The sequence below is a fragment of the Mus caroli genome, unplaced genomic scaffold (assembly GCF_978045245.1).
Source record: "Mus caroli unplaced genomic scaffold, Mus_caroli_1 scaffold_1, whole genome shotgun sequence".
Taxonomy (NCBI): domain Eukaryota; kingdom Metazoa; phylum Chordata; class Mammalia; order Rodentia; family Muridae; genus Mus; species Mus caroli.
Genome location: NW_028227256.1, coordinates 17,195,029 through 17,213,337, shown reverse-complemented (window position 1 = coordinate 17,213,337; position 18,309 = coordinate 17,195,029). Strand labels below are relative to the sequence as shown.

The following is an 18,309-nucleotide window of genomic DNA, read 5'->3' as shown; positions in this document are numbered from 1 at the left end:
TCCCAAATTGGACTATGGTGTTCATTAGAGCCAACATGTCAATCTCCTTGATGTTTCTTGCTTGAAATTTATCTCTCCTCTTATCACTTTCATTTTACATTCATTTCTTAGATGCATGTGTTTATTCTTAATGTATTAGTTGGACAAATTATGATGTACACTTTTAGGACTCATAGCTCCATTCTAATGTTTTTCTTCTAACTACTACCATTTTATCTGGTTATAGTCACACATACCTGCAGTCATAGCTGTAGAGAGTCTGAGATTGAAAATTTAAAGTGCATTTGATGTCGACCTTTGCTATGTGATGAGACCCTGTCTCAAGTACTAATAATATTAAAGATTGTACCTATAAAATCTACAAACAGAGTATGAATGCATCGTTAAGCAGGAACAGGGATATGATAAAATGCTATGAGGGAGACTAGGTGTTGGATTTGAAGTTGGAGCAAATCTCCTTCAGGTTCATTCTGGCTCTAAATATATAAGCCAAAACCTGTTCAGCAGTTATAACACAAATCCCTATAGAAATTGATGAGGTAAACCCTCAATATCTAAAACCCAAAGAGAGAAAATTCCTTCCTTCAAGTTTATAATGATCTAGGTAACACTACATAGGTAAATTCTGGGACAGACTAGTTCTTTTATTCCAAATGCCCAATTATTTTTTTTTTTGATCCTTTTTATTTCACTAGTGTGGGAAGCAAATAGGTTTACTAACACAAGAAATTCCTCAGTCAATGCTCTGTAACACCAAAGCTTATAGCCATGTTTTCAAAGGACAGAATATCACAAATACCCTTCCGAGATGTACTGAACCATTGGCTTGTAACCACACATACATCACAGCAACCCAGGATAGACTATCAGAAAATCCTAAACTTACTGAAACCTTATGAAATATCTTTTTGATTTTATTTTGTCACTGGATTGTGTGATTCTCAAATGTGTACTTTGTAGATAACAATTATGTCTCCATGTCAAAAGGCTAATTCATTTGATATATAGTTCACATTTATATTTTACATCTAATGCTTTATATTTTATTCTAATTTGCAAAAGCACCTTTTTCTATTTGTTTATTTGAAAACTATAATAGTCTGCTTCCTGCTGCTGTGCTAAAAAAGCATGATCAAAAATAACTTGGGGAGAAAAGGGTTTGTTTGGTTTACGTGTCCTTACCGCAGTCTTTCACAAAGAGAACTCAAGGCAGGAATCTGGAAGTAGGAACTGAAGCAGACGCCATGGGCCATGGAAAAGTACTCCTTGCTGGTTTGCTCTCACATCTCCCTAAGTTTGCTTTCTCAAACACCTCATGACCACATGCTCAGAGGTGATACTACCCACGGTGAGTTGGGCCCTCCACATAAATCATTAATAAAAAAAAAAACAAAAATGCCCCCACAGACTTCCCTACAAAGCAATCTTAAGGAGGTGTCCTTAGCAGCATGGTTTGGTTCTATCTTTCCAAATGACCCTAGATCATGTCAAGATGACAAAACTATCCAGCATAAACAAAATCTCTCTTAGTGGCTGAGGGAGACTTGCAACTTGAGATCCTCTGCCTCAGTCTCCTGGCTGCCCAGGTATTGAATATTGCCCTTTGCCTATAGGTGTGGGGGCACTTCCCTATAATTCCAAGCACTTAGGAGGCAAAAGTTTGGATTCCCTTAAAGTCAGGAGATCATGGCAAGTTTTTTGATGTAGTGAGAACGATCTCTCTCATCCAGGTTCTTCCTTCTTATCATATACCACAGGGCTATAAAGTAGGTTTAGATACATCTAAGTTCCATCTTACTGTGAGAATTCTGTACCCTCCTTGTCCCATTATCCTTTGCCTTCACAGCTTAATTATCTGCTTGTACCTAAAGGTCATGGTGACATTTTTTGTGTAGTCCAAAGAAAAGGAGAAAAACAGCCATCTATTTATTGACCATCTAAAAATCTTTTCTTTATTTTTTAGTTTTTTTTTCCACTTGTTTTATGAGTCTTAACTTTTTTCTCTCTCTTTTTTAAAATTAGATATTTTCTTCATTTACATTTCAAATGTTATCGCTAAAGTCCCCTATATCCTCCCCCCCCCACCCCCGTGCCCTGTTCCCCACACACTCCCACTTTCTGGTCCTGGCATTCCCTTGTACTGGGTCATATAATCTTTGCAAGATAAAGGGCCTCTCTTTCCAGTGATGGCCAACTAGGCCATCTTCTGCTACATATGCAGTTAGAGACACAAGCTCTGGGGGTACTGGTTAGTTCATATTGTTGTTCCTCCTATAGAGTTACAGACCCCTTCAGCTCCTTGGGTACTTTCTCTAGCTACTCCATTGGGGGGGGGGGCTGTGTTCCATCAAATAGATGACTGTGAGCATCCACTTCTGTATTTGCCAGGCACTTCCATAGCCTCACAAGAGACAGCTATATCAGGGTCCTGTCAGTAAAATTTTGCTGGCATATGCAATAGTGTCTTTGTTTGGTGATTGTCTATGGGATGGATCCCTGGATAGGGCAGTCTCTGGATGGTCCTTACTTCCATCTCAGCTCCAAACTTTGTCTCTGTAACTCCCTCCAAGGGTATTTTGTTCTCCATTCTAAGAAGGAACAAAGTATCCACACTTTGGTCTTTCTTCTTCTTGAGTTTCATGTGTTTTATAAATTGTATACTGGGTATTCTAAGTTTCTGGACTAATATCCACTCATCAGTGAGTGCATATCAAGTGAGTTCTTTTGTGATTGGGTTATCTCACTCAGGATGGTATCCTCCAGATCCATCCATTTGCCTAAGAATTTCATAAATTTATTGTTTTTAAAAGCTGAGTAGTCTTCCATTGTGTAAATGTACCACATTTTCTGTATCTATCCTTCTGTTGTGGGATATCTGGGTTCTTTCCAGCTTCTGGCTATTATAAATAAGGCTGCTATGAACATAATGGAGCATGTGTCCTTATAAGTTGGAACATCTTCTGGGTCTATGGCCAGGAGATGTATTGCTGGATCCTCTGGTAATACTATGTCCAATTTTCTGAGGAACCACCAGACTGATTTCCAGAGTGGTTGTACAAGCTTGCAATCCCACCAGCAATGGAGGAGTGTTCCTGTTTCTCCACATCCTTGCCAGCATCTGCTGTCACCTGAATTTTTTATCATAGCCATTCTGACTGGTGTGAGGTGGAATCTCAGGGTTGTTTTGATTTGCATTTCTCTGATGATTAAGGATGTTGAACAGTTTTTCAGGTGCTTTCTAGCCATTTGGTATTCCTCAGTTAAGAATTCTTTATTTCTGTACCCAAATTTTTTTTTATGGTTTTAGAACTTTATTGTAGAAAGACAGGGGGAAAGAGAAAAGTGGAAAGAGAGAGAGAAAGAGAGAAAGAGAGAGAAAGAGAGAAGAGAGAAGAGAGAGAGAGAGAGAGAGAGAGAGAGAGAGAGAGAGAGAGAGAGAGAGAGAGAGAGAGAGAGAGAGAGAGAGAGAGAGACTGGCCATGGCCAAGAGCAGAAAAGGAGAGTGAGAAAAATGGCTAGAGAGCAAAACAGAGAGAGTGAGAGGGAGGGGGGAGAACAAGGAGAGAGAGAGGAGAGGATAGAGGAGAGTAAGCATAAGGGGAGTACGAGTGTATCCCATTTTCAAATGGGGTTATTTGATTTTCTGGAGTCCTGCTTCTTGAGGTCTTTTTATATATTGGATATTAGTCCCCTATAGGTTTTAGGATTGGTAAAAATCCTTTCCCAATCTGTTGGTGACCTCTTTGTCTTTTTGACAGTGTCTTTTGCCTTACAGAAGCTTTGCAATTTTATGAGGTCCCATTTGTCAATTCTTGGTCTTACAGCCCAAGCCATTGCTGTTCTGTTCAGCTAATTTTTCCCCTGTGCCCATATCTTCAAGGCTTTTTCCTACTTTCTCCTCTATAAGTTTTAGTGTCTCTTTGTTTGTTTGTTTCCTTGTTTTTGTTTTTTGGTTTTTTTGAGACAGGTCTTCTTTGTATAGCTCTGACTGTCCTGGAACTCACTTTGTAGATCAGGATGTCCTTGAACTCAGAAATCTGCTGGCCTCTGCCTCCCAAGTGCTTGCTTATATTAAAGGTGTGTACCACTGTTCCTTGATCCACTTAAAAGATCTGTATGATAAGAACTTCAAGTCTCTGAAGAAAGAAATCAAAGAAGATCTCAGTAGATGGAAAGATCTCCCATGCTCATGGGTTGGCAGGATTAATATATTCAAAATGGCTATCCTGCTGAAAGCAATCTACAGATTCAATGCAATCCCCATCAAAATTCCAATTCAATTCTTCACAGAGTTACAAAGGGCCGTTTTCAAATTCTTCTGGAATAACAAAAAACCTAGGATAGCAAAAAGTATTTTCAATAATAAAAGAATCTCTTGTGGAATCACCACGCCTGACCTCAACCTGTACTACAGAGCAATTGTGATAAAAACTGCATGGTACTAGTATAGCAACAGACAGGTAGATCAGTGGAATAGAATTGAAGACCCAGAAATGAACCCACATACCTATGGTCATTTGATCTTTGACAAAGGAGCCAAAACCATCCAGTACAAAAAAGACATCGTTTTCAACAAATGGTGCTGGCACAACTGGTAGTTATCATGTAGAAGAATGCAAGTTGATCCATTCTTAGCTTCTTGTACAAAGAGTCCTAACTTTTGGCTAAGTATATTTATGTTCTTTTAAAAATTATTTATTTATTTTATGTATATAAGTACACTTTAACTGTCTTCAGACACACCAGAAGAGGTCATCATATCCTGTTATAGATGGTTGCTGGTAATTGAGCTCGACTCCTCTAGAAGAATAGTCAGTGGTCCTAACTGCTGAGACATCTCTCCTGCCCATATATTTATGTTCCAATAAAATCTTCAAAATCACTTTCTGGGATGAGCTATACAGAATGAATCAGGTAATCTAAGTGCTACCATGATCTGCCTCAGTTTCTTCATTTGGTGAAAAGCAGCTCTACCTACAATTCCTTTTAAAAGTTAGCGAGATGGCACAGACTGCTTTTGTGAGTCCCTATTCAACCAGTCTGAATTTGTAAAGGGTGTGAACAGCACCAATGTGTATAGAGCCCTTGTCTGGCATGGAAGCCGCTAAGGGAAAGAAAGAAGTATGTCTGACTCAAGGTTAGTACAATTTGTGGTTTTAAAGAAGTAAACCCAGGAACAGCAAGGTGCAGCAACAGCCATTTGTTCTGTGCAGTAGGCCAGACCCTGGGAGAGAAGCCAAGATCTCCATTCCAGGAAACACCAGGAAAGCTGTTTTTCCTAGGCAGTTGGAGAAGGTTTCTGAAGAGTTGTGACACATCAAGGTTCTGGGCTCCTGAAATCTCCTATAGGAACATCAAATTACTCATAATGATTGTTTTTGTTGTTAACAAGCTTGTTATATGGCAAAATTTTTACTGTGGACATTTCTTAAATTATGTTTTATTCCAGCCCACGTGGATTCATTAAGGTGACATTTATTAGTGGGCTCAGAAACGACTGTTGCTTACCTAGCTCCACCACATCCATGTAATCTATGCAGTCCTTCTGGTGACAATCTTCTAGCGGGCAGTTTTGACCTACATAGATTGTGGACACTTCTGTAGACACATAGAAGCTGCTTGGTATCACCAGCAGGGACTCACACAGAGAACGGAAGAGGAAGGTTTTAGATGTAGAATGGAAAAATTACCATGGAATTAGTTGTGTTTTGATTTTATTAATTCATTTATTTTAAATATATTTATGTTTTGATTGTGTGTATATCTGTTCAGTATGCATAGATTCTACAAGATGGAGTCTAGTCCCCTAAAATTGGACTTATGTGTAGTCGTTAGCAGCTGGGGCCTGAGAGTCAAACCCAGGTTCTATGGAAGAGCAGCAAGTACTCTTAACTGCTGAGCTATCTCCCAGGCCCACCTTGGAAATCTTATTTAGTTTTCTTTTTCTTTTTTGTTCACTGTAGAGCCAATAGCCTTGATGTTCCTAAGGATTTAACCATTACTGACATCAGTAATAAGACAATCACTGTCAATTATGTGGAAGACACCTTGTCTAACTACTACGGCTGGATGGCTCTACTCTTGGATCAAGAGACCTACTCGCTGCAGTTTGAGAGCCCTTGGATGAACAGATCTCTGCAGGTAACCCCGTACATTGGTATCTCTTTACACACTAAGGGGTTCTCTGTACTTCTGTGAAAGAATGAGCTGTAAATGATGCTCATGCAGGAAACTGCAGCAATGTTTTGATACATGGTTTGTTCATCTTGAAAATTTTGGTATTAAAAATCCCATCTTGAATCTTAAAAATCCCATCTAGATCTTCTAGAAATGTTAAATTAAGTAATTCAATAAAAAGTAGGCTGTAAGAGTTTTGTATACTTTCTTTAAAAAAATCATAGGTGAAAACCTAACTTATCACGGTTTTAAGAGTTAGCAGGCAGAGGAAAGTTCTTAACTGAGCAGTTACATGTTTCATACTGCCACCTTGTGGCTCAAGATGAATTTGCAAATCTGTGCCTCTCCAAGCTGGACTAGGATGGAAAGAATCAAATTACAAGGGGTAATAGAGAGGTAGGAAGTGGCCACGTTTTTTAAAAAATGATAACAACAACAATAACAAAGCAAATAAGACATGAAATAAAATTTAAAAGGGAAAAATTAATTCAATGTGTTTCCTTATGCTTATTTCCCTGCCACATGTGGGTTTTTTTTTGTTTGTTTGTTTTTTATTTTTCCCATGTATCATGTGTCCACATAGTTGTAAATGTGTATCTTGGGGAAACAGGAGGGACACATCTTTTCCCATCACACCATGACCCTCAGAAAGAATATCCCGACCTCTGCTTCTTTTTATAGTCTTGGGTTTACCATGAAAACACTCAAGGGGATTTCCCCAAAGCTAAGTGAACTGGGATAAGGATGTGACACAGGAGGGTTTGTGTCCTGGCTCAACTCTGTCCTGTCTTGTGATGCACAGGCACTTGCAGCATGATGTAGACTGGTATGGTGAGATCCACAATTGCTGGGCTCTTGGCGCTGAATGAATCAAAGGTGCCTCGTGCTATGGAATGTGCCCCAGGAGTGTCAGCTATTGCTGTGACTCACACACAGTTCTTACCACTGCTGCCTCTGCGTGTCCTGGGGCTAGGTGGGAAGGAACTGTAGATGTTCTCCTTTCCTTTACAGCTGCTTGACTTGAGAAAAGTCAATTTACTTGCCTGGGCCATGGTCTGCTCCTTCCTTAACTGTGGTTATGAACAATAGGAACCCCATGGCTTTTTTCCCCCAATCTTTACAGTTAATGGGTTTGTAGCCCCACTGTGAAATAGACTCAAGTAGGCCTGTTCCTCACACAGAATGTGTGGCTTAGCATTGATCTGTTCTATTGCTAAAATGACTCCTTTTGAGGGGAAGGCGTCTTCTCCATCATCAATGTGGTTTTTGTTCTCTCTCTCTTTAGTACTCAGCAACGTTTGACAGCTTTGCCCCTGGAAATCACCTCCTGATAATGCACAGGGACCTACCACCTTATCCTGACATCCTCCTCAGATGTGGGAGTCAGGAGGGCCAGGCACTTCCATTTCAGCCTTTGCCTAGTCAAGACAGAGCCTGTGATTGGTTCTTCAATAGGCAGTTGAGGCAGCTCACCTACCTGGGTAAGTGTTCATTTGCAGAGGTATGTTTGAGGGCGTATGATCAGAAGTTTTCTTAATTCTTGAATTTCTGCATTTGTGCTGTGATATAAATACAAAGGTGACAACTGTGTTGTGTGCTTTAATGAGATGGATAGGCTTTAAATTCAGATCATATGGGTTTAAATCTCAATCACCAAACTCAGTATTTATCACCCACTACATCCAAACATCTTCCTCTGACTGTCATAATTGAATTCTTCTACAGAGATAAATAAAATTGTATATATTTCATTAGAAGGTGGTGGGTAATAAGTAGGTATTCAACAGTGTAGTCCCCTTATTTCTAAAATAATAATAGGGCCTTCATCAAAGGACATTCAATTAAATAAAGGGTGGAATATGAAATTCTTTATCCAAGTACTTAATCTAGATCATGCTTAAGATGTTTATAATATCACTTTTTTTTAAACTGATTTTAAGATAGCGTTCTATTTGTAGCAAAATGATTACAAATTACAAGTGCTTTGAGGTGGAGCTGGAGGGATGGTTCAGCAGTTAAATGTGCTTTCTGCTTTTAGAGAGGACATGAGTTTGTTACCCAGCAACTACTGGAACTAACTCCAGTTCCAGGGATCCAAGGGAACATGACATTTATGTTTATAAAACTATAATTAGACATATGCATATATACATAATTTAAAAACAGACTGCTTGGAGAGTCTGTGTCACTCCAGTCAGAATGGCTACCATCGAGAACACAACAAATGCTAAAAAGGATGTAATGGAAAGAGAAAATCTTATTCATCTCTGTCACAAATGCAAAGTAGTGAAGTTATTATGGAAATCAGTATGAAAGTCTGTCTACAAACTAAATGCAGACCTACTATGTGACCAAGGTGTATATCCATGCAAAGCTCCTAGATCAGCATACCAGAGATGCTTGCTTGCCTGTGCTTATTCATATGTCCTTCACAAACAGCTAGGAAATGGAATCAGCATAGCTTTCCATTAACAGAGGTGTTTAAAAAGAAAATGTGATACATATATACAATGTTATTTATCTGTAAAGATGAATTCAATTAAGACATTCAGAGGAAGATGTTTGGAACCAGTGATCATTATGGTAAGCCAGATTCAGAGTGACAATTTTTGTATGCTTTCTCTCATATGTAAAGTTTATATATGTGTGTGTTTGTATGAGATAGATAGATAGATAGATAGATAGATAGATAGATAGATAGATAGATAGAGTTAGAAAAGAGGACTCAGAGAAGAGGAAATGTTGTACATGGAGGAGCAAGAGAGTGTGATGGAATAAGTATGTCATGAAAGTAGAAGAGGAGGTAATTGTAGAGGGGGGACAGTAAGAGAGAGAGAGAACTGAGGAGTTAATAACAGAGTCTAATGGTGTCCAGGTGTGGAATGGAAAGTCACACTTAACATAAATTCCACTTCCTTGTATGCTGAACCCAACCAACCACCAACTATCCGGGACTATGAAGATGACAGTCTGGCCAGTTATGACCACAGACACAGGGAACAGCACAGAATATCTGCTGATGCCTTGAGAAACTCTGGAGAGCTGCTGAGGTTAGGGAATCAAGATGGCGTGAGGTCCAGTTCCATGGACTCGAGGCCTGGAGGGTAGGCTATGTCTGTCCAGTTCCATGGACTCGAGGCCTGGAGGGTAGGCTATGTCTGTCCAGTTCCATGGACTCGAGGACTGGAGGGTAGGCTATGTCTGTCCAGTTCCATGGACTTGAGGACTGGAGGGTAGGCTATGTCTGTCCAGTTCCATGGACTCGAGGACTGGAGGGTAGGCTATGTCTGTCCTGAGCTAGGATTAGTTTCAGGAAGAAGGAACCTGGCACCCTCTGTCCTTGCAGTCTGAAAGCAGAAACATTTCTGTACCTCCTCATGTGTGCACTTTATAGCATCCCAGTGTTAGCGTCAGGACTGTCTATTGTTGACCTCCTGGAGTTTTTATTTGGTTTTATTTTTTTATATTCCAATGTCCTTTTTTTTCTTGTCATGAGAACCATGGTGTCTACTTGAATCAGCCTTAACCATTTATTAATATGATCTAATCAAATAATAGTCTTCATCTAGATGGCCAGATAGATTCCCACTTTTAGTTAATTGTTCATGACCTTTTAGGGTTTAGTGACTGCACTGTTTTTTGTGGTGGTGTGCAAGAAAGAGGATCTGATAAAAATCAGTTTCTGCAATGATGGTTTTGTTATAAATTGTTCTTAACAGATTCTGACAAATTTGGGGAGCCTGATCAACATAGCAAGTGCTATCCACCACCACAAGCCAGATCTGACCCCTAAGGCTACAGAATAGTAAGCAATTGCTCTGAGTCACATGTCTCTCCCACTTGTGCGTAACCATATGAAAACTGGGTCTGACCTACACAAAAGCCTTGTCACTACTGACTCTTAGTAGCAATGAAGGGAGAGTTGGTGCTCTCCTCCTATAAAAAGAAAACTTCTTGACAAAATCCTTGAAATATATATTCCTTAGACTGAATTTAACTATGGATACTTCATTTCTAATATGCCCTAATCAAAAGATAGTCATCATTACATAACTATTTTGATAAAAGACATTTTATTAGGTAAGTAGATTTTCACTAATAAATAATTTCTTTTGTACCAGAATATCCTCATAGCCCTTCCTTTGCCTATGATTTGGAACAGAAAAAAAGAATCCACCAAGAGTAGAATGACTGTCTAATGAACTTAGAGACCCTTGAACCTTGAAGAGGATGCCCAATAGGAGTTTGGACAGTATCACCTTTTTATGTCTTTAATCAATGTGGCAAATGAGTGACTACAGACATTTATGTTCCCATTTCTGGTCTGGAATCAAGATGTGTACTGCTCCATATATTAGCTCCCCGTGCAGCTGCATTGGCTATGTGCATTCAACCATAATTTTTTAATAGGTTATTTTATTTATTTACATTTCAAATGTTATTCTCCTTTCAGGTTTCTCTTCTGCAAACCTCCTATCCCATTCCCCTCCCCCCTGCTTCTATGGTGGTGCTCCCTTCACCACCACCCCCAAATCCTGCCTCACCACCCTAGAATTCCCCTATGCTAGGGCATCAATCCTCCACAGGACCAAGGGCATTTGACCATAATTACAGATATCCTTTGTGTAAAGTTTACAACTTCTGTAGGAATAGAATGGATATTACTACCATGCACCCTACAAATCTGTGCGCATTTCCTAATATCCTAATTGTTGGCATCTGAAGTGAGCCTCAGAATCCAGTGATGATGTCACCCATAGGCGACAGGGACCTGTGCACCTGTTGCCATGACAACTGCCATGCGTTCACCTGCCTGCCTTCACTAATAACAGTATTTTTATTGTAGCTGACACCCCAACATAACCTATAGGAAGAATAGTGCTGGATTTGTATTGTATATTTGATACATTAGTTGGGTCTTTACATTTATTTATGTGTTTAGTTTTTCTGTTACTATTAGGATTAGCATGAGGATATATTATGTAAAAGATGCAGGTCGAGATTTCACAGGTATATTCGAGGATGCAAAACACTAGAAGACTTTCATATGTAGAAGTCTGGCTCTAATGTATGGAAACTGCTTGATGTCCTAAGGCAGACCCAACTCAGGTCAGTTTTTTCTGTGTTGTTCTTTTTTCCATAGCTGCTGTTTCCTTCTGAGACAACATCTCTGACAACTGGATAGATTTCAATCATTAACTACTTCTCTTTTATTACTATTATTTTTTCATACAGTATACATTGATCATATTCCTTTCCCTCTTTCAAATCTTCCCAGATTCCCCCATCTCCTTACCCACTGAGCATCACTGTCTTTCGCAAGCTCTACCCCAAATAACAAAAAGAAAACCAAACAAAATCTAATAAATAATAACAATAGACAAAATCAAAAAACAAAATGTACATAAAACCATGGTTTCTTAATTACTCCTGAACATGCGACCTGCCCAGTAGTGTGGCTGATATACCCAGTGATAGTTCATTGGAAAACATTGATTTTCCCTGAGCCAGTGGGTATCAGATGTGAATAGGTTCTTGGTTAGAGGTGGAACTTTGTGTCAAGGTCTTTTCCTCTGTGCTGTAATTTTTTGTGCATTGAACATTAAGTGCTTCTAAATGGATGATCTTCTGTACTGTTTGCTTGCAACCTTATCACATCTCTCCTGTTTGACTTTATCACAGGAGACTTAAAAGTATCTGTCTAACCTTAGGCCCAAGCAAGAATAAGAACAGGACCCAGGCAGTCTAGCTCCTGGCTCTGGATCCCTCCACTAGAGTGTGCTACCCACTAATCTTTGATCACCATTGCGAAAGGCGGAGAAGGGCCTTCTAGGCAGGCTGCCAAGGAAGAAAACTTCTCACTGGTCCCCAGTGACAGTGAAAAATATGCCATATATACATTGTGACCCTTCCATTTCTCTTTTCCAGTGAGACCAGTCTTGTCTTTGATCAGTAAACATCTTTATGGAGTGCTGGGCTTCTGAAACCTCATGGCCAGTACTTCCAGCTGAGGATTTTAATCAGTGGCTGACAGGCTCTTTTACCTAGGGCATTGTGTAATCACACCATGCCTCAATACCTTGACTACTACAAGGAGGTTACGAATATTCACTTGTCTCTTGGAAATGTGGTACAAAGCATTTAAATAGATCCCAGCTTACATAGCATAATCTGATACTCTGGGAAAAACCTTTCTCAATGGGCTATTTCTCTTTTATCTCCATTAACATTCAATGTCTTAGTACTCACTTTAACTTTTATTTTGTATGCTTGTGCGTGTGCAGGCACACATGCCTACAGATGCACATGTGTGCATAAATGTATGTGGAGGCCAGAGGCCAACTTCAGGTGTCATTCCTTAGGTGCCATCCACCTTGTTTTCTGAGACTGGGGCTCTCAGTGGCTAGGAACTTCACAATTAGATTATATTAGCTGGCCAGTGAGCCTCAGGGGTTCAGTTCTCCTGGTTGTCTCTCCAGAGCTGAGATTAGAAGTGCATGTTCCTGTTCTTGGCGCGTTTTACATGGGTTCCAGACACTAATTTTAGGTCTCCATGTTTGTAAAGCAAACACTTTACTTAGTGAGACATCCATTAGGTATTTACTCCATTTACATTTCAAATGCTATCCTGAAAGTACCCTATACCCCCCCTTCCTCCTCTACCCACCCACTCCCACTTCTTGGCCATGGTGTTCCTCTATACTAGGGCAAATAAAGTTTGCAAGACCAAAGGGCCTCTTTTCCCAATGATGGCCAACTAGGCCATCTTCTGCTACGTATGCAGCTAGAGACATGAGCTCTGGGAGTACTGGTTAGTTCATATTGTTCCACCTATAGGGTTGTAGACCCCTTCAGCTCCTTGGGTACTTTCTCTAGGGGCCCTGTGTTCAATCCAATAGCTGACTGTGAGCATCCACTTCTGTATTTGCCAGGCACTGGCATAGCCTCACAAGAGACAGCTATATCAGCATCCCTTCAGCAAAATCTTGCTGGCATATGCAATAGTGTCTGTGTTTGGTGGCTGATTATGGGATGGAACCCCAGGTGGAGCAGTGTCTGGGTGGTCCATCCTTTTGTGTCAGCTCCAAATGTTGTCTCTGTAATTCCTTCAATGGGTGTTTTATTCCCAATTCTAAGAAGGGGTGAAGTGTCCACACTTTGGTATTCGTTCTTGAGTTTCATGTGTTTTGCAAATTGTATCTTGGGTACTCTAAGTTTCTGGGCTAATATCCACCTATCAGTGAGTAGCATATCAAGTGAGTTCTTTTGTAATTGGATTACCTCACTCAGGATGATACCCTTCAGATACATCCATTTGCCTAGGAATTTCATATATTCATTGTTTTTAATATCTGAGTAGTACTCCATTGTGTAAATGTCCCACATTTTCTGTATCCATTCCTCTGTTGTGGGACATCTGGGTTCTTTCCAGCTTCTGGCTACTATAAATAAGGCTGCTATGAACATAGTGGAGCATGTGTCCTTATTACTAGTTGGAACATTTTCTGGATATATGCCCAGGAGAGGTATTGCTGGATCCTTGATCTTTAACAAGGGAGCTAAAACCATCCAGTGGAAAAAAGACAGCATTTTCAACAAATGGTGCTGGCACAACTGGCGGTTATCATGTAGAAGAATGCAAATTGATCCATTCTTATCTCCTTGTACTAAGGTCAAGTCTAAGTAGATCGATGAACTCCACATAAAACCAGAGGCACTGAAATTCAAAGAGGAGAAAGTGGGGAAAAGCCTCGAAGATATGGGCACAGGGGAAAAATTCTTAAACAGAACAGCAATGGCTTGTGCTGTAAGATCAAGAATCGACAAATGGGAGCTCATAAAGTTACAAAGCTTCTGCAAGGCAAAAGACATTGTCAATAATACAAAAAGGCCACCAACAGATTAGGAAAGGATCTTTACCAATCCTAAATCTGATAGGGGACTAATATCCAATATATACTCAAGAAAAGCTCAAGAAGCTGGACTCCACAAAACCAAATGACCCCATTTTGAGGAGAGCCATTTGGGGAGCCTTTCCAAAGCTATTGAAAATATCCCACAGGGAGCTGCCTAGAAAGGAGGGCACAGGAGAGTCATGTTACTGATGTGTGTGGGTTAGGACCCAGAAGAAGCAGTATTTGATGTGGTGAACTATGAAGAATGATGCCCCCAGCTGTAATGTTCAGGCATGCTTAGGAACACACACAACTGTAAAGAGCAATCTTTCCTATTTGCAAACCAGGAGTCAAATTCAGCAATCCCACTCCTCTGCTCAAGGAGTTTGACTTGATAGCTTGTATGTCTGCCCTACCAAGCTACGTTCTTAACATTTCTGTTGCTACTGTCTCCTCCCTGCCCTGCCCCCCAGGAATGTTTCAGTTCATGGTGAACTATTTTTATTTTTTAGTTACATTAACGCTATGAAATAATTAGTCAGCTAATTAATCTGGTTTACAAGCTTTGTAGGATTCTTCAGCTGTCAGTCAGGCCCAGGCCTGAGGCCGCCATCTAGTCCCATCTCTCTTGCCCATGTGATTCTCGTTGCCATGGCTACTGGCTACATCTGCTGACACCCCACTCTCTATTTATTGCTTAATTAAGAATTTCACGCTCAGCCCTTATCTGCCTCCAAGAACAAGTGCACACTGTTAAGAAATTCCAAATTTAGGCCCAGACACAAGGAGAGCCTTTCTTATGGACTTGGTTGTGTGGAGCCTCTCTAACGATCCTCTCAGCAACCCAGCCGCCACCCTTCAATCAAAAATCATTAAATGGGGCAGAGATAATGACCATGTAGCATATCAAAAGAAGGATGTTTGCTTGGTCCAAAGAAGGGAAAGCTGTGAGGCCCCATGCTCAGCTCCACTTCAAAGGGAGATGAGACCCCTCATCACTGGGGCCCGATAAAGCCTCATTTGTTCTGGGCTTGACTTATGCAGAAGGTCTAGTATGTCAGACCATCTCGCAGACTGGGTTTCCCCCACTTCTTGCCTCTACCTCTACTGGTCCCCTCCCTGGCCTTCCGCATGCTCTGTGTGTCAGCACTTAGGCAGCTGGGTTCCCCAAAGCATCAGGCCAAGCGTATAATCACTGACTCCTGACACACAATGGCCACTTGTAGGGGGGTGGCCAGGAGGAGGTCTTCATCACAATAGGAACACAATTATTGCAGCTGCTAGGGAGGGCTATGCTTCTTCCTGTAGAAATAGAATAGGACTTGCCTAAACCAGGAGGTGAAGACTAGCGGGAGGTGGTGAGGGGGTAAGGGGAGTGGAGGAAACAATCTTGACTTGATTATTCATATTCTGACTCTTGGAAGCCCAACGTGGAGCCAGTGGGGTTCCAGCAGCTGCTCCTACACAGACTCTTCTAATAATTGTACATTCTGTCAAGGGTCAACTTACTTTTGACCCTGTCCTTTCATATCGGTAAAAGGCTCTTTAGGGCAAACTGCTGGGTTGTGGCAGGGTGCATTAAATACTCAGAGCCCCCCACCCCTTGCTTTAACCCTCTATCCAACCAGCAGCCTGTGATAAATTCATATCAGATGCTTTGCCATTCACAGTTGTCCTCCTGAATTCACACAGGCCCCCCCCCCCCCCAGCAAAGCAGACACAGCTCCCACACTGGGCTCTGGGACATTGTGTGAGGCAGCAGCTGAAGGTACACCTGCAAGGCTCAGAGGCTCCTATGCCACCACCTTCTGATCGGAGAGAAAACAAAACCAAAACATATCTTGGCAGAGCAACCAGTGTATGTGTCCAAATGGTCCCTTCACCAAGATAAAGGCTGTCTATGTGTTGAGGATCTGGGGGTTGTGTTCTGTGAAAACAAGCATGATGTGGGTAGAAGGACAGATGGATTTTGTTGTGCGTGCCAGGTTTCTTTGGGGGACTCAAATCACACTGCACAGATGCCCCAGAAATCTGGCTACTGGCATGAAAGACCCCCCAAATAATGATGCTTTATTGAGTTCCAGGCTAGGTTCATGACCATAATTGCTTTCTAATTTTCCTATTTTCAAAGCAGTGGGACACTGGCTGCTGTATGGACTCCTCTCTGCTTCTGTGGGTCTGGAGATACCATGAACCACCTGGAGAAGGACTCCTGTGAGGATATAAAGAGACAGGATTGAACTGCTCTCCAGAGCTCTTGGGAACATCTCTAGAAGGAGCAGAATCATAATCTTTCACAATGCTGTCACACACCCCAATGCAGAAGACCTCTAAGGCAATCTATAGCATTCAAGTTAATAAATTCATTTACATTCTTATAGAAAACCTCATTCCTCAAAGATCCCAAAGGACTTTGCCATTAATGTAGGCGACTGACTTGGAAATGCACTAACCTTCATGGTTTTAAAAAAAAAAAAATTCTCCATACTGGAACAGGAACTTGGGGCAGGAAAAGAGATTCTTTGCTTCTTGGTTAGAAGCTTCGATTCTAAAAGAAAAAAAATCAGAAAGAGAGGGAGAGGGAGGAGGGAGGAGGGAGAGTGAGAAGTGGAGAGAGAGAGAGAGAAATGGAGAGAGAATGATTTAGCGAGGAGGAAAGGAGGAGAGACAAATTTAGATGAATTGTCACAGACATTTTAGAAAGGACAGTTAGAAAGATAATTCTTCCTAATGCTAAGTGGTAGAACATAAGTGATATACGTCACAGGTATTCCAGTATAGCTGTTCTGACTTGAATTCAGTGCCTTCTATTTTCCAGCCCCCTGCTTTCTATTTAAAATCTAAGGTTGAATAACTACCATGGCAAACCAATTCTTCTCTATCTGTAAGGACACCCATGGTGTCAGTTTAGCTGACACCATGTTTCTTAAATTTTAGATATGTGGCCACTTCCCCTTGGTCTCTTGTCACATTTCCTTGTGCTTTTGTTGCCAGCTCAGCTGTCCTTGGTCCTGAGACCTAGGATCACTTGGCTTTTTCAGTACACTTTCTCATGCCTTCTGTATTATTTGCTTAATATTGAAAATCAACTCGTACGCTGTTGTATTTTAAAAACAGAACTTTCTCCTATGCAATACGAATCCTAAAAGCATGGAAATCAATGGGATACTTTTTTCTTTGTACAATACCTTGAAAGTCAATAACCATTGAAAGAAGATATATGATGTTAATAAAATCGTTGTTACACGTGCATTTGGGCATGAGACTGTGCCTTGCAAAGTTTTATCTGGTTTCTTCTCATGACTGTTCTGAACTCATGTGTTTTTTTTTTTTTATTTTCCTTTTTTTTTTCCACCAGAGTTACTCTCCTTAGTTGACAAGAAAACCTGTTCTCAAGTGCAGACTGCTGTTGGGAGAGGCAAAGAGAAGTTATATAATTTTGTAAATAGTAATTTTTTAAAGATTTTCCTCATGAGTAAACAGAATACTCATTTCCAGGTCCCTTGGGAATATTTTTTCGTCTTCAAGAGGGCCCTAGATATTGCAAATGCCTCCATACATGTGTGGTACACATTTTTCCAAGTCATACTCATAATTGTTACTGTTCTCTATGTTAATTAAGAAGGTTTAATGAGCTAACTCTCAGGACTATGATTAATGCAGACATATCTGTCAGTCTTGATTAAATTATTAAAAAATAATAGCAGCTACCCATGAGTGAATATCACTAGGGTTAGGCGAAGGCTCTAACCTAGAATTTTCCTCTATTTCCTTAAGGACCCTTAAAGGTTCATGTGTCATGAGGGCAAATGTGACTTCCATAGCTTAGTGATGCTGACATCAAGCAAAAGAATCATACTTTTTGATAAGCAAGTGCTTTCTACAGCTAAATCAGAAGACATCAACTTCTTGGGCCTGAGGTCAAGCTCTGGGCTCAGGGAAGGAATGTGAGGCATAATCTAAAGAAGAGATGGATACAGCAGGCATGGCAGCTAAAATGGGAACATGGAGTGAGAACCAAATATAACAACTCCCCTAGGGGTGCCCTTGAAGGGCACTGCCACACTGATTCTTCTACAATACATGTTTACTTTCCCTTCCAAAACATCAAAACTTGCTTAAGAGCAGAATGAAGGGTGCTTTTTTTTTCTCTTTCCTAAGACCCCAGATAGGACAAGAGTCACCAGGCATAGCACACTAAGTTATTGGGTACTTCTGTATAGTTGTATAGTTGTCT

General features: G+C 40.7%; 1 protein-coding gene across 3 annotated transcripts in view; it reads left to right on the top strand.

The window, feature by feature from the left end:
• Positions 1-18,309, top strand: part of Pkhd1 (PKHD1 ciliary IPT domain containing fibrocystin/polyductin) — a 544,477-nt gene that overhangs the window by 292,122 nt on the left and 234,046 nt on the right. For all 3 annotated transcript variants that reach the window (XM_029477026.2, XM_021159032.3, XM_085835877.1), the window contains exons 49-50: positions 5,964-6,141; positions 7,463-7,658. In XM_029477026.2, coding sequence (XP_029332886.1) covers positions 5,964-6,141; positions 7,463-7,658 — 374 coding nt within the window. The remainder of the gene's footprint in view (positions 1-5,963; positions 6,142-7,462; positions 7,659-18,309) is intronic.